The 22317-nt window shown below is 41.9% G+C and overlaps 1 protein-coding gene across 2 annotated transcripts; it reads right to left on the bottom strand.

The window, feature by feature from the left end:
• Positions 1 to 6362: 6362 nt before the first annotated feature.
• LOC129530267 (RNA-binding motif protein, Y chromosome, family 1 member F/J-like) lies at positions 6363 to 22022 on the bottom strand. 2 transcript variants are annotated; one of them, XM_055377128.2, is made up of 10 exons: positions 21906 to 22022; positions 19931 to 20043; positions 19358 to 19461; positions 16162 to 16339; positions 14106 to 14258; positions 11976 to 12090; positions 10911 to 11021; positions 10419 to 10529; positions 10245 to 10333; positions 6363 to 6509 (listed from the first exon to the last, which is right to left on the bottom strand). In XM_055377128.2, the coding sequence occupies exons 2-10, from the start codon at positions 20037 to 20039 to the stop codon at positions 6475 to 6477; spliced, it is 1005 nt and encodes a 334-aa protein (XP_055233103.1). In that variant the 5' UTR covers positions 20040 to 20043; positions 21906 to 22022; the 3' UTR covers positions 6363 to 6474. The 2 variants fall into 2 exon arrangements, with proteins under 2 accessions (XP_055233103.1, XP_055233104.1); XM_055377129.2 differs by lacking the exon at positions 6363 to 6509 and adding an exon at positions 9254 to 9833.
• Between the last annotated feature and the right edge of the window lie 295 nt (positions 22023 to 22317).

Raw genomic sequence — 22317 nt, 5'->3', positions numbered from 1 at the left:
GATTCTAGGCCACTTGATATTAATTTTCTATTTAGTATTTGGGTTTGGAGAGTTATTTTTCCTTTTCGTTTTTTTTTCTTTTTTTTTATACTTTAAGTTCTAAGGTACATGTTCACAATGTACAATTTTGTTACAGATGGATACATGTGCCATGTTGGTTTGCTGCACACCTCAACTCATCATTTACATTAGGTATTCCTCCTAATGCTATCTCTCCCGAGCCCCACATCCCACCGACCGCCCCATGTGTGGTGTTCCCCGCCCTGTGTCCATGTGTTCTCATTGTTCAACTCCTACTTATGAGTGAGAACATGTGGTGTTTGGTTTTCTGGCCTTGTGATAGTGTGCTTAGTGTGATGGTTTTCAGCTTCATCCATGACCTTGCAACCACAAAGGGATACCATTTCATGTCAGTTAGAATGGCAATCATTAAAAAGTCAGGAAACAACAGATGTTGGAGAGGATGTGGAGAAATGGGGATGCTTTTAAGTTTTTTTAAAGTATATTTTAAGGATATACTTATTCAGACATGGAGTGGACAGTGCAGGTCATGGTCAGTGGGACCGCCAAAGGAGGCACCCCATTCAAATTGGACTGCAGGAGAGGGCAGCCAGGGTGCAGAGCTTGAAGGCGCCCTTGGGAGAGGAGAAGGTGCTGGTGGTGGACAACATCATGGTGGTGGTTGAGGAGAAGGCCAACACGGAGCCTGGTGGAGGACCAGCAGACACTGCCTGGTCCTGGCCCCAGCACACCCTGGCCAGCCACAGACTCGCTGGAGGTCCTTCACTTGAAGCAGAGTTCCATGAATAACCAGGCCACATGGCCTGCCCACAGCTGAGAGGGAAGCTTTGGCAGTGGTGCCTCCCTGGCCTGGATGGCACAGGGGCCATCAGCCAGGCCATCTCCAGCTTCTGGGACACAGCCACATCTTTGCAGCTGCCCATTCGGAATGACTGGCAGCAGGGGGTGGGCATCTGGCTTCCTGGGGTGGGGAGCAGGGGAGCCAAGCAAGGGGCACACGGGGCCAACCAGCAGGAAGGGAATGGGGGATAGTGAGGGGACTTGAGGCCAGGGTCCTGCAGATAGGAGGGCAGCTTGCTTGGGGGTGCCCTGAGAGCACGTGGTAGGGACTGGGAGCCAAGCTCAGCACTCACAAGGGAGAACAGCGGCCCCATGGACCCTTCACGCACAGCAGAAACTTGAAGGGCATGTTTCCATGAGAAAGTCCTTGGAGGAAGGGGAGTCTGTGTGCCCACGCCAGCCATAGAAACCACCCTGGCTGCCCATGTCTGTGGCCAGCAGGCTTGCCCCAGAAACACAAGGTGCTTCAGACTCAGGTTCGTGGTGCATGGGGCTGCTGTCGTCTGCAAGGCAGGCACCAGCTCCCCAGGTAGGCTTTCTTCCTTCTGCCTGCACTGCACCCAAAGAGCTGTAGGCCCTGGGCATATACAACCTCCGTTGCACAAACACCTCCATTACACACATGGGAGCCTCCATGGGGAGTGACAGGCACAGCCCTGCAGTCCCTTCTATCCACAGCAGCTCCATCAAGTGGACACGCCCACCCCTCAGGGAGACCAGAAGAGGGCACTGCACACCTGGACACCCTCAGCAGAGCCAGTCCAGCATCCAGCACACAATGACCATGTGCAGCTCAGCAACTCTGAAGATACAGCCGCCTCACACAACAGCACCCCACACCCAGTCCCCTGCTTGTGCTGCCCGCTGCTTGTTGGCAGGGGCTTTCTGGGCCTCCCTCCACCCTCCCACAAGACCACCACAACCACTACCATGCCCCCAACACTGGACAGAGACAGGACCACGAATGCAGGGTACCAGGTCAAAGGTTTTGGGACAGCCCTGCCAAACACTCTCCCAGCTCTTGCAAAGTTGTGGGGTGTTTCCTGGCATGCCCACCCAATCATCTGGAGGTTCCTTGACCAGAGGCAGATTGTGCAACACACCTACATGTCGGCAGAGTTCAGAAACCATGAGGAAGTTCTGCTAAGTAAGCTACAGGATGGATTTGAAGCTCAGGCTGAGGAGCCGGGGTCTGCGGGACGGGTCCAGGGTCTTGTTCAGGTTGAGGTCCTCCTGGGGCACAGGGGTGTCTGAGTGGTAGAGCTGGGAAGGGGCAACACATGCTTCACCCCAGCCAGCAGGCCCTCAGCCCAGATAGATGAAATGGATCCTTTGAGTCTGTCCTCTTCTTCTTGGCAGGGCAGGTGGAGGAACTCAGTCATCCGGGGTACCGGCAGCAGGATGAAGTGTTCCTTTCGTCACTACCTTTATTTCCACAATAAAGTGATCATTAAGGAATATCGTGTTCGCATCCTTGGTAAGGAGTGCCTCCTGGTGTGGTAGAGAGGGTGGAGTGTGGGACGCTAGGCCTGGCATGAGCCTTTCTGACTCTTGTTCCAGGATGCAGGGCCTCTGGCTCTAGTGTAGTCCAGTGGTTCTAGAGTCATCAGGAGAAGCCCCACCTTCAGTAAGGACACAGCCTACCTGAGCTTCCTCAGCTAGTTCGCGGACTGTGACCACTCAGGGTCAGCCAGGACTGCTAAGGCAGGGGCCGCTGTGGGGCGTCATGGGAAAGGACCTTGCTGGTCTTTCCTTGGCATCTTGGGAACTGGCTTTGAACTATGACCTGACCTTTCACAGACCACTTTCCCCACTCCTCCAGATCATCAGTCAGGGCTTCCGACTCAATCCCCTGCAGCACTACCTAAGGATTAGGTCCTCAGAGAGGGAACAGAGAGGAGGCCAGGTAAGCAGCCCACAGCTGGGGGCTCAAAGGCCTGTGGGTCCTGCAGCTGTGACACACATGGAGAACTCAAGGCTCAGGGAGGAGCCTGCAGTGAGAAATCCCAGGCCATCCCTGGACTGGGGCAGAAAGGCCCATCAGGGAACTGTAACACTCCTATTTCAGAATTGGGGAACCTGAAGTGCCTAAGAGGCAGAAGTGGCAAAGGTCAATGGGTGAGAAGCAAGGCTCAAGGGATAGCTGTCTCATCATCCTTCTCTGGCTCCCTTCTATGCCTTGAGGCCTGCTACTACCTGGGGCTCAGTTTGGGCTCAACTAGAGTGCACGCAGGGCATGCCTAGGTCTACCTACTTCTAGAATGGCTATCCCAGCCGTGTCATGTTTTGTTTCAATGACCCCAGGCTCCCCTGACATGCTTTATCCCCTCTGCCATCCTCACTCATGCTTTCCCGGCTCTCAAGACATTTCCTATGACATTAAAAAATAGACATAAAGTTTTTAAAATGCCTTAATAATACAGATGCAGATAAAAGATTTTATTATAAAAAGTGCTTTTCCTCTTTACTTGTATCAAAGTCTTTTTCATGATGGGGAAAAGAACGCAACATACTTTGGTAAGTTAAAAAAGTATAAAAGTAAAAATAAATGCTATTGTAGATGATCAATTAAATGGCAGGGGATCTTCGGTGTGTGTCCAGGGAGGGAAGGTGGCTGAGCAGTAAGCCTCACCTGAGTATTGGTGTAGACACCCAGTTTCCCTCGTACCAGTGTGGGTATGGGCAAGTTCCAGCTCGCGTGTCCAGCCTGTGTGTCTAAGCTGATGCACGCATGTGCACACCTGTGCCTGTGTGCCTTTGTGTACCTTGGTTTTGGGAGGGCCAACACTCCTACCCACAGGTGTGCCTCAAACTCAGCTCTTAAGCTGGCAAGCAGGGTGCCGCTGGGTTTGGCAATCCAACTTCAGGACCCATGAAGTCTGCATGCTAGGGAGAAGCAGAGTCCTCATGGTTCTCACAAGTGGCAGAGGGAGGAGGAAAAGGGTGGCTGGCACGAGCTACTTAGAGGAGATGTCATAAACCTGAAATGACACCCAGAGGGATATAAAACCTAGTAGCTGCCTGTGTTTTCCTGTGTGTTCAGTCGGGGCATTCAGGTAAGAATCAGTGAAACCTGCAGGGCTTTGGGATTCGCTGTTCGGGAATCCCTGTGCACCAGAGTGTCCGGCCCATGAGAGAGGACAGCATGTGGGTCCGGCAGGGCCTGAGTCTCCAGGGAGGCTGGCATTCTCCCCAAGAGGGCATGGGTCGGTAGGTGGAAGAGAAACCTGGGCTGTGGGGTCAGGTAGATGGGACACTTACCACTTAGCCAGGTGGGAGCTCAGGAGAGGGCCTGGTGAGCAGCGGCCTAACTGGCTGGTGACACCCCGTTCCAGTACTGGGTGTGCACACATGAGCTTTGCCCCGTGCATCCTCTCCAGGATGCCTCACCTGGGCAGATGGGAAGCAAGGCACACAAGATCCTAAGCTTATGGTCATGAGTGGACCCAGATTGGGGGGTCCCTAGGATCACTGTTCCCGGGAGAACCAGGCATGCAGGGTCTCTTCAGGACAGGGGTAAAATGCATAAGCCCAGCTCTCCACCCAGTGGGTGTCTTGCCCTGATGATGTCAGCCATGGCAGATACAGGTCTTCCACCTAGATTGCAGATCCACAGGCTTACAACCTCCCCCTGGCCTTCTCTGGGACAGACCCCTGGACTCTGGAACAGCCAGTGCCCCAGGACTGTTCCTTCCCAGCTGCCAAGCTCATGGGAGGCTCAGTGGGGACTCTCCTCCTAGTACATGGCCACCCACAGGCACTGTCAACAACCCAGGGCCCTTCTACATTCCGGGGTCCTGCCACCTTACCCAGCAGTGGAATAATGGGAAGGCAAAGAGCGGGAACAGACAGAGCGAGGGCCACAAGCCTCACCCTCCCACATGGCAAGGGAATGAGGGGATCCTTCTCAGCCCAGGCAGCTGCTTTCAGAACATACCTGGAAGCCCAGCACCAGCTGAGGGATTGACTCTGCCACAGCTGGGCATGGGGAATTTCACTGTGTGCCGGGGAACTTGATCCTCATTGCCATACCAGGTGTACCTCTCTTCCAGATCACAATACGCTCACACCCTCCTTTACCTGAATGGACTCCTTGTCCTCACCACATGGTGTTAGCTGGAACTGCTACTCCTGGTGCCCCAGCTGCTGTTTCAAGGTGCAGAGACTGACCAGCAGACCCCTGAGTCCTTGTCCTCTTATCCAAGTAATATCCATAGAAATAGTAAAATAGTGGCACATTAGACCCATTGACATTTTTAAGGCTGATCTTTTTATAAGCATTTCATCCATATATTTATGACTTTATCTCATGTATTTTATTTACAACTCTCATTTCAAAATCAATTTTTGCTCAAGAGTTATTTCAACTTATAGCCAAATGTTCAGAGCTATGATACACAGGTTTCAAGTTTAAAAGTCTGTATCTGCTATTATTTTGGGAAAAAACTCATCCAGCACTTGTAAAAATAAGTAATTATTAGGCATGACCACAGTAGTGGTCTAAAACACACTTTGAAATTCTTCTCAAACCCATTTGAAAATATTCCTGATGGGACTGAACACAGTACTTGCTTGTAATGAAGAGAAAACAGTGCAAGCATTTTCTGGATACTGGACCACCTCTGGCCTAGTTTAGAAAAGGTGCCACAGCTCTGCCCAAGTCTCCTGCTCTCATCCCCCTTAGGAGCCCCCAACCAGTACATCACGAAGTCTAACACCCTGATGACACTATGCAGAAGGGACATCCAATGGAGAGACTCAAAGAAACAGAACAAGATGTCTGAGGATCTCAGCAGTCCAGCCCCTGCCATTTGAGTCACGCTAGCCATGGCACCAGGGACATGAGAAGACACCCGCCAATGTCCCCATCTTTGGCCATCACTAGATTGCATCCTCCTGAGTGCCCCTGAACCACATTCATTTGGCTGAGAGACTGAGGGTGACTGCAGAGACTGACAGTTAGTAAATTATAGTTTAAAGCCACTAAGTTTTAGATAATTCTGAAAAGCACTTTAGACTCCTAGAAAAACTGCGTTGTCTACTGACTTAATTGCAGAGAGCTGTAAAGGCCAACATCATGAATGCTAATACCCTGGAAAAGTCAAATCATGGAGACTCTTCTAAGCACAATAGATCTTTAATGCCCCTTTGCTAGGGCTGGAGAATAATCCAACATGTATCTGACAGAGTTGTTTGAAAGCCTCTGCTCACATCTCTCAGACTGGTATGGGTCAACTCTGGTCTGGTTTAATTCTAGGCAACTGCAGCAGCTCACCTTTCATTTAGGTCACGGCCTACACTGGTTTTTTGATCACTGACTGTGTCTTTGTCTGTGTGTGTATGTTTTGTGTCTTACCATATTTTATCTCAGGAGGCTAAATAATAGTACTATTGTTGTTTTGTAAACATAAAACATTCCAGGAAGTCAGTATTGCTTATAAACTAAGCTTTAAAACAGATACGAAATTAGACATGACAAGATGCCATGTCTAGTGTCATACCAAAGCTAGCCAAGCTTGGTGGCCCACGGATGTTATCCCAGCTGTTTGGAAGGCTGATGCAGGAGAATCCATTGAACCCTGGTGATGGAGTTTGCAGTAAAGTGAGATCACATCACTGTGCTCCAGGCTGGGCACCACAGCGACACTCTGTCTCAGAAATAAAAAGAGAATAAAATAATAAAATAGGAGAGATCACAGAAGAGAGAAATGCATACAACTGGGTGCTCATTGTGGCTCATGCCTGGATCCCAGCATTTTGAGAGGCTGATGTGGGTGGATCACTAAAGGAAAGGAATTCAAGACCAGCCTGAGCAAATATTGTGAAACCTGGTCTCTACTGAAAATACAAAAAAATTGGCCAGGATTGGTGTCATATGATTGCAGTCGCAGCTGCTTAGAAGGGTGTGACTGGACAATTGCTTGAACCCGTGATAAGGAGGGAGCAGTGAGCTGAGATCACGCCACTGCACTCCAGCCTAGGTGACAGGGCAGGATTCTATCCTAAAAAAAAAAAAATCAGTGAGAGAAAAAGATACAGAGACAAAAAGAAAGAAAGACAGGAAGGAAGAGAGGAAGGGAGGGAAGGAGGAAGGGAATGAAAATTTGTACCTAACAGTTGTAAATACTTTTGGCATACACGTGATATTTTGATACAAGTAATGTGAACTGGTAAGGGAGGGATCAAAGAGGGGATGGGGGTGGGTTAAATTATACTTGCTTAGAAGGAATAAGATCTAGTGTTCAGTGGCACACGGTGACTACACTTAATAAGGATTTATTGTACATCTCAAAATAATTAATAGAGTGAAGCTGTAATGTCGCTCATAACAAGGAAAGATATGCCAGACTCAGTGAGGTGGAATGTCGCTCATAATACGAAAAGATACGCCAGACTCAGTGGCTCACGGCTATAATCACAACACTTTGGGAAGCCAGGGAAGGAGGATTATTTCGGTCTGGGAGTTTGAGACCAGCCTGAACAATATGTCCAAAGCATTGTCCCTACCACACACACACAAACACAAAAGCTGGGCATGGTGGTTGGTGTGTGTCTGTAATTCCAGCTACTTGGGAGGCTGAAATGGAAGGCTTGCACATTTGAACCCCGTGTTCAAGGCTGCAGTGAGCTATGATGGTGCCACTGCAGTCTAGGCTGGACAACAGTGTGAGACCTTGTCTCTAAACAAGAAAAAAGAATCGATAAGTGCTTGAACTGAAGGATACCCTATTTATTATTTATATATTTGTTGATGGATATAATTATTTTTGTGTTGGAGTCGCTCTCTGTCACCCAGCCTACGGTGCATGGTGCGATATCGGCTCACCGCAGCATCAGGCTCCCAAGTTCAAACCATTGTCCTGCCTGAGCCTCCCAATTAACTGCAACGTACTACAGGCAGGCACCACCATGCCCGGCTAATTTTTGTATTTTTGGTAGAGATGGGGTTTCACGGTGTTGGCCAGCCTGGTCTTCAACTCCTGTCCTAAAGTGCTCTGCAAGCCTCGGCCTCCCCAAGTGTTAGAATTAGAGACCTGAACCACCACACCTGGACAGTAAGATACACAGGACTAGGGAGATTTATCTTTTCACTTTATCCTCACAGTGCTACAGGTGAATGAAAACACTTCATAACATGAATAACTCACTTGAAAATCAAAGTTGGCAACTTCTCCCTTTAAAATTATTTGTACCCTTACCCTATAAAAATTGATGATCGTGTCAAAATTTTTCAAGAAAATACTTCCTCCTTGCAGATTAGTCTGTCAATTGTAAGAATTATGGACTGCAAAACTTCTGGAACTTGATGTATTTCATTTCTTTAGTTTGTATAATCAGGAAAATTAATTCATTTAGTTATTTCGGTCCAGATATTTGTATCATTCAATGATGTCTTAAAACCTTAAGCAATCCCGTCGGAAACTTTATGCTGTTGTTTATGTTTTATACACTTCACTTTCCCCTAAGTATGAGGTTTAAAGTGTTTCCATTCATATTATCAATTAAATCTGATAGGCTGACAGTGGTGGCTCATGCCTATAATCTCAGTACTTCGGGAATCTGAGGAGGGTGGATCAGGATTTTAAGAACAGCCTGGCAAACAAGGTGAAACGCTGTCTGCACTAAAAATACAAAAATTGGCCCAGCTGTGCTGCACACATATCTAATACCAGTTACTCAGGATGCTGAGGCAGGAGAATAGCTTGGACCCAGAAGGCAGCGGTTGCCATAAGCCAAGACAGAGCCACTGCACCCCAGCTTCGGCGACAAAGCTACACTTCATCTCAAAAAAAATTGATACTATCCCAACCATTCTAGATTATTCCTATTTGTAAGAACATATTACTAAACCATTACTTACAAAATCCATTGTCAAAATATTCAAGAAAAAATTAACGTGGGTACCTCACAAGAAAAAAGACTTCCTTTCCACTATTTAAACTACGAACATTTAAATTCATTATGCTATGCACCTGAGAAACTTAGCTGGTTCACTTCTGATTTAGGTGAAAAAAAAAGTTTTCATTACTGTTATCCTCTTCAGTCACAGAATGCTTCACAGAGAATGTTCCGGATGTCTTAAACTTTAGTATCAGTGACATCTAATTATTTCCTTTGACCTGTACTATTCCTCTAAAAAATAAACATTTTATGGTGAGGCAGACAGTTTTGTAGTCTTTCTGAAGACTTGTCAAACATTTTAACCTTGTTAGTTTTTAAAGAGAAACAGCCTAATTAGAAAACTTGAGCAGCTTCCAAGGGTGACATAACACATCCCTAATTTTGTATCTGTGTTCAGAGAAACAAAGGAAAACGCACAACAAACTACACAATTTACTCTCCTATTGAATTTGCTTTAAGCATGTGTGGCTAACCAATAACACCAGGCATCTTGCAGTACATGTAAAATTTTATTGTGAAAATTTTAAGGCAGATATTACATCTAAACACTTTTCAAATAGCATCAACAAGTATGAAATTACTTTGAAAACAATTCCTTTTCCTTTGAATACCTCAAAAAATTCATGGAGGAAGTTAGTATCTACCTCTCTCCACAAAACCAACATGTTTCTTTCAGTAATATGCAGGTAACGATGCAGAAATAACATTTGAATTTTTGATTTGCAAACAAGGTTTGGTATGCAATAACTATTATTTTGAATGCTTGCTTTAATATCTGCTCCAGTCTCCTTTTTCAGATCGACGCTCCCCACCACCTGCTATAGATGCCACATAACTTGAGCTACCATATGCTTCCCGAGGATCAGGGAGCACCCTACCCAGAGAAGGTGGATTCCTTTGGTCTTTTCTGCAAACATGCTCATGATCACAATAATGAAAATCACCACAGCTCCTTGAGTAACTCTCCTGACTTCTGCCATATCTATCTCGTGTATTAATATATGCATGGCAGGTGCTTCCACCATAAGACATCCGAGGTCCTCATGCAGGTGGTGCACCATGAGAGGTCCCTGCAGGGTTGATAAAATAATATGTGGGACTACATTTAAACATTTTTACTGCTATCATTAAAGCATGAATTAGTTAAAGTACTATTTGGAAATATCTGCTTTCCTCCGCCTTTCTTGACAGGATATTAATCAAGTCTTCAATAGTCAGAAGGTTTTATTTAAGAGAAGTGTAAGAGTAGTATTTTGCAGCTTAACAAACTTAATTCTAAAGTAAATGCTCAGTCACATTTTCTTAACGTTAACTGAAGTTCTCACCTTCGTATCATTCCCTAGGCTTTATACTGTTAAGAATACTCAATATTTAAACATGTTGCATATGTCCTTTACAATTTTCCTTAGAATTTCATTAAAATAACAATCTGGTCTATTCAATAAAATTCTGTAATTTACAAATCCATCCTGGACCCTTACCGTATCTCGGAAATGCATCTCTATAAGAACTTCCACTTAGATGTTCAGAATGATCTCTACCAAGGGCCTCACCGTAGCCACCATGATAACTAAATTGAAACAAAGAAGTCTTTTCAATTTCAGAATGAACAATTTAAGAAATCTATTTGATAAATCCAGATAAGATGATAGTACCTATATCCTCTAGAGGAATGTTCATCCCAACTAGAATGGCCATAATCACGGTATGCATAGTCTCTAGGTGGTGGAGTATAATCCCTGGTTTCCTGGGAACTTGGATGATTTCTGCGTGCACAAGTTTAAGCAAGGAATTTTAAATTGTCAACTTCTAGTATCCAAAACATAACTAAATTACAACTTCAACACAATTAAATTGCCAAACATCTAAATAAAATGCACACAGAGCCCAAATGCCCAAAATGCCCAAATGCCCAAAAAGCACATGAAACAGATACTCATAATCAATGATTCAGGAAATGCATTTCAAATAAAAAAGGAGCTTCCACACTTCACACACACACACACACTGGAAGGGCAATAAATTTTCAAAAGCAGGAAATAACAAGTGTTTGAGAGGATGTAGATAAACTGGAGCCCTGATACAATGTTAGTTGGGATGAACAATTTAAGGAATCTGTTTGACAAATCCAGAAAAAGGTACAGTACCTATATCCTCTAGAGGAATGTTCATCCCGATTAAAATGACCATTATCACGGTATGCATAGCCTCTAGATGGTGGAGCATAATCCCTCGTTTCTTGGCAACTTGGATGATTTCTGTGTGCATAAGTTTAAGCAACAAATTTTAAATTTTCAACTTCTAGTATCCAATACATGACTAACTTACAACTTAAACAAAATTAAAAGGCCAAACATCTGAACAGATATTTCTCCAGATAAAATCGGCAAATGCCCAAAAAGCACATGGGACAGATACTCATATTCAGTGATGCAGAAAATGCGTTTTTTTTTGTTTTATTATAATTTAAGTTCTAGGATACATGTGCATGATGAGTTAACGGGTGCAGAAAATGCATTTCAAATCCAAAATGAGATATCATATTTCAAACACATGGTTGAATGGCAATAAATTTCAAAGAGCAGGAAATAACAAGCGTTGGAGAGGATGTAGATAAACTGGAATGCTGATACAATGCTAGGTTGGAACGGAAAATGATGCAGCTACTATGGAGAAATGTGGCGGTTCCTCAAGAAAACAAACATCATTATCATAGGACCACGCAATTCCACTCATATACACCCAGAACTGAATAAGCATACTCAAACAAATATTGGTGCGTAGAAATACTGGGGTGGAAACCACCCAGATAAAATAATGGGCTAATAGCTTGTGGAAGGAGTGAAGTGCTGTGATGTAAATGAACCTTCAGGACATCATGCAAAAGGAAAGGAGACAAATACAAAAAGTCATGTACTGTTTGAGCACATTAACATTAAATACCCACAACAGGTAAGTTCAGAGGCAGAACACTGACTGGTGTTTGCTAGCAGCTGAGGAAAGGGAGAAAATGGGAGGGACTGCTTAACTGGTAGTTGGAGTTTTAATTTGGAGTGATGAAAATGTTTTGGAACTCGATGGAGGTAGTTGTTGCATGGCACAGAATGTATTAAACAGCACTTAACTGGTCACCTTATAATATTTAATTTTGTTATGTGAATTTCATCACCACAGAAAAAAAAATCAACCGTGTTTTTTAATTTTTCCTTTACCCATCGTTAGCTGCATAACCATCATCTCTTGGTGGCATGCGATCATTTCTCCAGGAAGATATTGTCGCTCTGCGTGGAGGAACTCCATAATTCTCTCTTCTTTGTGACATGGGACCTTTAACATTCAAATGATGGAACATTATGTAAAGAACACCAAATCTGAAACGCTATTTTCTCTTCTCTCAAACAACTTTTTAAAATTATTTCTTCTATGACTCCATTCTTTGTTTCCTAAATTACTAGACAGTCACGACACTGTGAATATTTCTCATGGCTTTGGATAATCCCATGGCTACCACAAGGCCAGTTCTTCTAATGAAGCTGAAGGCAAACATTAATGCTTAGGTAAAAGTTCATTTGTAATGGTTAATAACTACTTAGTTATTATTTTCCTTTTCATATAAATTACTGATGACTGTGAGTGACACAGGGAAAACATGTAAAACCATCAAACTCTTCACTGATTTTAAAGTTTACACACATTGTCCTTTCTCAGCCAAAGAAGGTAGATTTTCCAATATCATTCAGTCCATCTCACACACACATAAATACAGCTACCTTTAAATGACTATATGTTAAATGTTTACATAAAAGTTCTTTATCTCTAACTGGTTGGCTCTATCTTAAATGTGGATAAATTAAAATGTATTAGTGAAGATTTTCTAATGATGGTCAAGATTTGCTTTTACTGCAAAGAAAGCAATGCTATGCAAGGGGTCATTACAACATTGTTGCTATTTCAAACTAGGAAGTTTCTCCTTTAATATATTCTTCACTTGCTATTCCTCAGAGGTCAGTGTTTCACATATGATACCTTCACTGGCTAATTTTCCAATGGAAATGTGTTGGCTTGGGTATCCTGAAGCCAATAAATACCTCCCTTCACCGATACTCTACGTATGAAATGTAAAATTGAAAATGGCAGTTTTTAACTTCCTCCATATTAGGATGGAGGACTAAGAAAGAATTTTAGTTTGCTCTGCTTAAACTTCCTTGCTAAGAACTTTTATTTATTGTCTTATTTTCTTCTGTTCAGTCTGCAGTCTTACAATTCTTCTCAAAAGTATTACCTGCATTCAACCCTACTGCTCACCTCATGTTGCTTAGTTCTAAATTCTCTCCTCCAATAATTTCAAGTCTTACACTAAGGATCTTGTGTTAATGTTTAAACATCCCGGTACAATCTCAATTACTGATTTACATACACCTATATTTCACAACTCTGCATTTCTGTGATGTCCAGTTAATTTAAGAATTTTGGACTCCTACGTGTCTACCTTTCGAGCCTTAAATTTATTTTTAAATCATATTTAAGCCCAATGATTCCTTGTCTGCTAAATGCTCCTGTAGTTCTTTTGAATCTTCATGCAAGCAGTGAGTATGCCTTGCACATACGCATTACTGAGGTCTCAGAAGCTGGACGGCCAGGCTTAGCGGCTCACACTGTGATTGAGTGTGGAAGGCTGAGGCAGCTGGACCGCTTGAGCCTTGGGCTTTAACATCAGTTTTGACAATGTAGTCAGATCCTCTCTCTACAAAAACACAGGAAAAAAATGTAGCTAGGTGTGGTGCTGCGTGCCTGCAGGTGCAGAAACTCGGGAGGCTGAAACAGCAGAATTGCTCGAGCCCAGGAATTTGAGGCTATAGTAAGCCGTCATCTCACAAATTTGAGGCTACAGTAAGCCGTCATCTCACATCGTGCACTCTCACCTAGTAAGAGCAAGACTCCAACCCAGCAAAGTCACCGAACAAGCAATTTTTAGAATGGGACACCAGGGGACTTAGGAAATGGAAGAATTAATTAGATCAAGAAGCCTACCATCAAAGAATACTGCTAGGAACTTTTAGAAAAATTAAGGGGAATTTTCTAGCAAACACAGGATTAAAAGGAATGTTGGCCTCACTCTAATCACTTCTTTGATCTGCAATGAGAAGCCCAAGTATTTCTTCAACATAAATCTGAAATGTACCTAGTGAGATAGAAACTATAATAAAAGCTATCAAGCAGTAATTATGCTCACGTATGTGTCACTTCTCTTTTGTTCAGTGAACTTAAAGCTAAGCATTCAGGTAAAACAGCTCATTTTTAGTCATACAAAAACTATGGTCTTTCTGTCAGGTAGCATTTACCTTGCCTTCCCATCCATCTATTGCTTCTTGCCACAGCAGAAGGAGTAGATTTTTTCGGAGGAGGACCTCCACTTCTTGAAGATGGACCTCTTTTAACTGGAATGAGTCCCCTAGAATAACTCATCTTGAGATCAGGAGTGTATCCACCATCATCTGTATTTCAAACAAAATCTTTTCAGTTAACTAACATCACTGTTTCTTAGATGGCTAAGTTTTGGTTGTTTACAAATATTTTCTACATTTTATAACAAATTCACATTTTGTCTAAACTAATAAAATTAGCATTCCTACATGGTATTAGTACACTTCAAGCAATAAAAGTTCATTTAGAAAATCTAGAAAGAACCTCAAGTATCATAATATATCGGTATGAAGGAGAGATGTGGGAAAATGGGGAGTCAACGGGGGCAGAAATCTATCACTAAAATATCTAAATATAATATGCATAAAAATATTAAAAGAAAAATGATAAATGACCGTTTATATCATTGTGTAATGAGGAAAAATTTTCAAAGTACATCATAAAGATAAACTAATTTCCATTCAAAGAAACTCAAATATTTCCAGTACCAAGAAGTCACATATCAGGAAAATACACTGTCTCTAAAATTTGTTAACACAATATAGAATTCTTAAAATTCCCTTATGAGACACTAATTTTCAGATGCGACTATGCTGAATTTTAACAGCCTTTAAGAATTGCATATTCGGTAATATAAACATATTTTTATACATCTACAAAAATGTAGATATATGCCAATTGCCAGGTGGTGTTACAGGTTAGAATTTATATATACACTCTCGTCCATGGCAGAGTATAATTGAACCTCACCCTCAAAATCAGTGGAGACAAAATAGCCATGAAGCTATGCATCTTTAAGCAAACACTGCAATTTCAACTTGAAAACAATCTCCAATTAATTACATGTCTGGTTATTAAAACTCCAAGTTAATTGTTAGAGTTTTGAATGTTGGTTAAGAGATAATACCAGTTAACCAACAGGTTTATTTATTTATTCAGATGGACTCTTGCCCTATCACGCAGGCTGGAGTGCCATGGCATAACCTTGGCTCACCGCAGCTTTTGCCTCCCAGGTTCCTGTGATTCTCCTGCCTCAGCCTCCTGAGTAGCTGGGATTACAGGTGCACACCACCACGCCCAGGCAAATTGTTTTGTATCTTTAGGAGAGACAGGGTTTCACCATGTTGGCCAGGCTGGTCTGGAACTCCTGACCACGTGGTCCACCCGCCCTGTACTCCCCAGGTGCTGAGGTGACAGGCGTGAGCCACCTCGCACAGCCCATCCAATAGTTTTTTCTTTTTCCTTTTTTTAAATATATGGTTTGTTTTTCTTTTATATGTAAAGATGGTCCCCTCATTTCTATTAAGTAAATCACTCATAAATATCATTTTCAATGACTCAGCCTCCAGCAAAGAAAGATTCTTACATATCTGTGAAGCAGTCGTTTTTAGATCTTTCCAGAGTCACAGACTCTTTTCAGAAATTAAAGTTCCACATTTCTTCAATTGAACATGCTTTATGGCAGGCCAATGTACAAACTCTCTTTATCAAAATTACAAAGCAATACATTTGCATAGATGTTTCCACATGTAGACACAAGAAAACAAATACTGCAAAATCAATCTTCAGTATTCAGTTACTTTTTCTTGTTGGAAAATTTTAAATATTACATCGTACTTTGATCATACAACTGACACGAAGTTCTGGGCCCTAAAGTAGAAAACTCTAAAGTATAATTAATATAAATGAGTTCTGCAGAAAACCGGTTGAGTACAGGCAATCAGCATTCACAAACACAACTCAGTTTCAAATGTGTGTTACTTCAATGCAAACTTCTTATAATTTTAAAACAAATTTTAGATATTAGTTCAATCATTCTTATAATACACCTTTAGTACTTAGAAATAAGTTTGCTTATTATCAATAAGCTAATTTTCTCTTCATACAGGAAATAAAAAAATTGAGAAATTTCGATATCGTCAAACTTATTTTCTTTCAGTCCTATGGTTCCATCTTTATATTTTAAAACATTACCCAGGTGTCCTTCATGTGAGGGAAGCCACCCTCTTTTTCCTCCACTGCTTGCTCTTGCAGATCTCAGACTTCCTGAAGGGCTTCTGTTTCTCGAAGAAGCTGGTGGTCTCCGCCTACCATCACTTTGAAAAGATGGTTTCTTGGCTTGTTCTACTTTTATTGCTTTTCCATCCAAAGACTAGAAGTATTAAGGGTACTATCAATAACACTGGCACATTTAACGTAAGCACATTTTACAAACATTTTTACATCAACTCTAGTTCAATTCGAGGTATTTTCTCCCAAAAGGAAACTTTGTTTTCTCCTAAAGTGAACACATCTTTCGCAATGCGAAATTTGAGATAGTTACTGAGCACATGCCTTCCATTAAGGGATCAAACACAAATTCTATTATTCAAATTCCTTGAAAACTCCTCCATTATTAAAAAAAAAATCAAACATAAAAAAAAAGATTGACCCATCACACATTCTATGGAAGAATGTGGCACATCTGTTTTTTTCCCCAATATATAATCCACTTCATCTTTGTATTCACATCACTGGTTTGAAAGTTGCAGTGTCCCAACGAAACTTGTGTCATTTTAAAAAAAAATGAGCTTACTTTTTCAGAGTGATTAGTCACATTACTCATTATGAGTTGTTTCTTGTTGGATTTGCTAACACTTACATAAAATGTCCCCATATGATTTACAATTCTATATTGACTCTAAAAATGTTTCTGTAAATGTGATCCTTGTTTGATCTCATTAAGTTTTCTTCCCTTACTCATTTCTTACATTGCCTTAGACGTGCCCCTAAAAAACGAATCTTAATATAGTACTTCAGGTAATTTCTCAGAAATGCTTAACTATCATAATTAATTTCATAATAACATTTTTCACTGTAATCTTTTCTACAGGCCACAGCAATTTTTGAAACAGTTCAGCTAATAATGTGATTTAAAAATTACATGGATTTTGTTATTTGGAGGAAGGACTTAAATCCCCGAACAAGACCCCTTCCAGCCACATCGCCAGTTGTTCCTACCTTGAAACTTCTTTTGTTATTTCTGGGCTCAAAATATTCTCCCCAGATTTGCCCATGGCTGCTTCCTTCCCAGTGTTCTGAAGTCAGCCAAAATTCCTTAACTGTTAATTCCCCCTGAAAACTCGAAGAACCTCCTTTATTGCCCATCTTAACATTAATGTGCATACAACATTCATAGTTATTTTAACACAATAAATTATGTGAGATGAAGTAATTTAGAAATAACGTTGGCTGGGTGTGGTGGCTCACACCTGTAATCCCAACACTTTGGGAGGCCTAGGCGGGTGGATCATGAGGTGAAGAGATAGAGCTCATCCTGGCCAACAGGGTGAAACCCCATCCCTACTCAAAGTACAAAATTAGCTGGGCGTGGTGGCGCGCCTCTGTAGCCCCTGCTACTGGGAGGCTGAGGAAGGAGAATCCCTGGAACCCGGGAGGCGGACGTTGCAGTAAGCCAAGATGGCCCCACTGCAATCCAGCCTAGGGCACACGGTGAGTCTCCATCTTAAAAAGCAAACAAATGAACAAAAACTTTACACAAATTATCTGCTCTTCTGCTTGAAAACTAGAGGGAAAAAAAGAAATTATCATAGATTACTATACAGAAGTCAAAATTATCTCCATACCTACCACAAAGCCATGAACCAAAAGCAACTCTCGGTTTCTACCACAGCTTGAAATACTAATTTATAAGGGTGAATAAAAATGTACTTTCTGCTATGTGACAGGAAGTGTGCTAGATGTAACTGAAAGAAAAGCAACTAGCAAGACTTAAATATGCACTATATACAATTTCACGATCAATAGATTAATACATAGTACAGCGAGTAGAAAATACCTACAATACGAAATGAGGAAGAAAATATGAAATCTAAGTGGTTTTTGAAGCATAAATTTTATGTATGAGACACACACAGGGAAGGATAATTCTCAAGAAGTCTAAAAAAGCACGTTGGGAATAGCGTGAAGACTAACAGGACCTAAAAGCAGATTGGGATAACGTTATTTATTTATTTTATTTATTTTTTGTTTTTTTGAGACGGATTCTTGCTCTGTTGCCAGGCTGGAGTGCATCGGCGTGATCTCGGCTCACTGCAACCTCTGCCTCCTTGGGTTTAACTGATTCCCCTGCCTCAGCCTACTGACGAGCTGGAACTATAGGCACACACACCCAGATGCAGTTAATTTTTTTTTTTTTGGTATTTTAGTAGCGACAGGGTTTCACCATGTTGGCCATTATGGTTTCTTTCTCCTGACCTTGTGATCTGCCCGCCTTGGCCACCCAAAGTGCTGGGATTACATGCATGAGCCACCATGCCCAGCATGATTGGGATAATGTTATAAAGCAAAAAAGCACTAAAGAGCACAGAATGGAATGCTCTTGACTACAATGTAAAGGAATTCAATAATTAATATAATTACATACAAGTTTAAAGCTTAAGTAAACACACAATCTGTAGATTTAAGACTCAACAGGACAAGAGACCATTGGTTCAATCAAAACAAGTCCTCAAACACACTGGGGAAATGAGTCATTAGCTATTCATGTTACATAAATCACTCTGCTGACAGGAAAGAAATGTCCTTAGGAGAAAAAGCAAGCATGGAGCAAAAATGCCAGTTACTTCTTCTGCTATCTGACTTCAATGTTCTCATATTATTTTCTATTTTCAACTACTTAACCTTTCCATAAATGTAAAGGTCTTATTTAAATATACTTTCGTAAGAATATATTTTCATAAAATATATTCTTCAAGAAGGAAAGAGTCTTTCCTTCTTGTGAGTCTGTCTAGATGTCTATCCAGTTTGTCTACGCTCTAAAAGTATTTCCATGAATTGGATGTACTTTAATTAATAGCATTTAATAAATATTGACTTATTACTTTCATTTACATGAGGGTTCCTTATAAGTTTTAAAGCTCTTCAAAACCTTTTAAAATCCATTTGCACTCATATCGAAATACAAACATAGAAAAAGGCTACCAAATATTAATTTGTATAATGTTAATTCCAATACCCTTCCAACTACACTTGCGCGTACATGGCACAAAAAAGAGGATGGCTTCACATGTCATTCTACTATCTTCAAAAGTTTAGTAATATTAAAAAGTCCTAGAAACATTGTTAATTGAAGAACAGAGTTAGAATATTAGTAATAAGGGACTCTTACCTTTCCATTCAAATCTTTGGCAGCATTCTTAGCATCTGCAGTGTTCTCAAAAGTAATAAATGCAAAGCCTCTGGATTTGCTGGTTCGATCCTTTATCAAAAGAACTAAAATATATGAAAACATTTTACATTCATATAATGGACTCATCAAGGTACTAACCATCTAAAAGTTACATCAAACTAAAAAATAATTGCATTTCACATCACTATTATGGTTCTTAATACTCAGTCACCCCTACAGTCAGTCTAGTTTATTCCAGTTTGTTTCGGAACTCCACAGCACATTTACTTTTCCTCATTTTCCTTTCTAAGTAGTAGCTTATCCTTTCCATGGAACCTTAACCTACTACTATGAGAATTTTCCAGTTATCAAACAGATACTACAAAATAAGAGTTTAAAACTCATAAGGCATTTTAATGTAGGTATACAATGAACTTTGAAAAAAATATATTTGTTCAAAACATATATATATAACATACATATTTTAAACATACATATTGAAATATACATGTGAAAATACACATGCACACACACACACACACACACACACATATACACGGTTTTAAGAGTTACCTTCTGATATGGGACCATGTTTCCCAAACACTGCTTTAAGCTTCTTCTCATTGGTTTCTCTATTGAGGCCACCAATGAAAAGCTTGCCAGGATGATCTGCTTCTACCATTGTGCTGTAAATGGTAAAACAATATCTATATTTAAATATAAATAAGCTAAAAAGATAAAGTTTTATTACATACTGTGCTGAAAACCCAAGTAAAATTCCCTTCCCGAGGCTGACATCTTTTTAGTATTTCTTACTTTAAATATGTAAAATTTGTAACACTCAGAGCAAAGGGGCACTAACTTCATGGACACATGCTGCATTTTAGTATGTACCTGGCAAAATCTCATTTCTAAAAATTAGATAAGAAAAGCTATTGTAATTTTCCTAAGTTGCAATATGAAGAATGTCCCCATTTAAATAATTTTATTTGAAAACAATCTATTTATGAGGTACAGTGTGATGTTTTGCATATTTTCTTTCTTGAGATGTATGTCTCCTGTGGCCAAAGTGAACTGCTCACTGCAGGCTCTTCCACCCAGCCTCAACTGATCTTCCTACATCTCAGCTTCCCAAGTAGCTAGTACTACAGGCGCTTTCTACCACAGCTGGGAAATTTTTTGTATTTTTCAAAATAGACAAGGGTTTCCCCATATTGCCCAAGCTAGTCTCCAAATCTTCGGCTCAAGTGTTCTGCCGGCTTGGGACTACCAAAGTGATGGGATTTCGAGGGTGACTCACCACACTCAGCATGATATTTGGATAAGAGATTAAATCAAGCTACTGAAAATGTTCTAGGAGGAGAATATTTTAAATATTTTGCCATCTTTTAGTGATTTGAAATATACAATAGGTCAAAGATCCCCAAACCCTAGCCTTCAACTCGTACCTATCTGTGGCCTGAATGTGATGCCGGAGGATGACATGTAATACCTGTCTGTGGAGAATGTAACGCCTGAGGATGACCTGAGGTGGTACAGTTTCATCCAGAAACCATCCTCCCTACTCCCTCGCTGGCCCTCCCTGTCCCCGTGACAGCCTCACTGCCCCACCTGGCCTCTGTCACATTGCTCCTACCGGAAGACCCGCCCCACCACGTGCCCCTCGGAGACCTGCCGCCAGCCCCCACTCCCAAACCTGTCCACCTCGCCGCCTTCTTCCCCTGCGCAACCCTTGTCTGAGGAAAAACTGACTTCCACTAAACCAGTCCCTGATGCGAAAATAGCAATGAAAGAGTCCATTACGTTACCCAGGCTGGTCTCAAACTCCTGACTTCAAGCCATCCTCCGACCTCCACTTCCCAAAATGCTAGGATTACAGGGGTAAGGCAGTGTGCCAGGTTAACAGAATAACTTAAGCGCATCTATTTTGTTCCAGTTTTCGGCTATCTAACTCCATTTATCTCCATTACACCCACTTATTCGGTTTAAATTATTTACGGTGCCAAAGATACATGAAACATCTTTCAAATACTGTCATACAACGAAGGAGACAATTACAGCCTTTACAGAGGCAAACTGAAACTGAGATTATTTATGGCCCCATATTTCCACATACACTAAAGTAACACAATTTATGTCAAAAGTTGATAATTTCTTCCAAGCAAATCAGACACGCGACATGTGCTAACTAAAAGTGTGACTTTTTAATCGCAGTGGTTAAGGGTATTGCCTGTATTCTGAATCATGACCACATTCACAGAGAAAACCCGCTTTAATAAAAAGTGCACATGAAAACAATGGCGCCTTAGCACCATCTCCCACAACTAGTCGGACATATTAGGCAGTTAAAGGTAGAATCCTCAGGAAAAATCAGTGAGTTTAACGAAAGTGAGTCTCTTAATAGCAATGAGGAGTTCTTTCCCCAGTGACTCCTCCCGTAATTCAACAGCCACACATAGAAAACCCATCCCCTTTTATAGACAAAATCCCAAACCTTTGCTTTCTATTCTTGCCGAGAGACCCAGCTGTGCAGAGAAACAGAAAATACCTGCGCTTTTTAGTAGGACAAAGAGCCTGAGGTTCGCCTGGCCCTCAGGCCGTACGTAACCGGCTTCGGAACACCACAGGGCCAACTGCGGGAAGGACAGCTGGAGCTACCCTGAGAGGGAAGGACGCCAGAAGCCGTGCCCGGAAATCCCGCCTACCTCCAGCGACCAATCATTGCGAAGGCGGTGGGCGTCAGCCAGTTACTGCGAAGGTTGTGGGCGTGTCCTGAGGCCCCCCGCCCCGGCTGGGCTGCAGCTCCGTCATGTCGCGGTAACTCTTCCGAGACCACGCTTGTGCCATGGGGCGGGCGGCGGTGGATTAAGGCACACGCGAAGTGTGAGCCCTTTGCAGTTGTGGGCATGGAAGACCTACACCCTAACTGGCATCCTGAGTGTGGCAAGACATTAATTAAC

This window comes from Gorilla gorilla, chromosome Y, assembly GCF_029281585.2.
Source record: "Gorilla gorilla gorilla isolate KB3781 chromosome Y, NHGRI_mGorGor1-v2.1_pri, whole genome shotgun sequence".
Classification (NCBI taxonomy): Eukaryota; Metazoa; Chordata; class Mammalia; order Primates; family Hominidae; genus Gorilla; species Gorilla gorilla.
This window is presented reverse-complemented; position numbering and strand designations above follow the sequence as displayed.

Excerpts from the sequence above, each read along its gene's own strand:
- LOC129530267 (XM_055377128.2), bottom strand. The coding sequence starts at position 20,039 with ATGGTAGAAGCAGATCATCCTGGCAAGCTTTTCATTGGTGGCCTCAAT. Across the intron at positions 10,530-10,910 it reads CATTCCTCTAGAGGATATAG|AAATCATCCAAGTTCCCAGG; the intron begins GTACTGTACCTT and ends TTGTGCACGCAG. Across the intron at positions 10,334-10,418 it reads CATTCCTCTAGAGGATATAG|TTATCATGGTGGCTACGGTG; the intron begins GTACTATCATCT and ends GTTTCAATTTAG.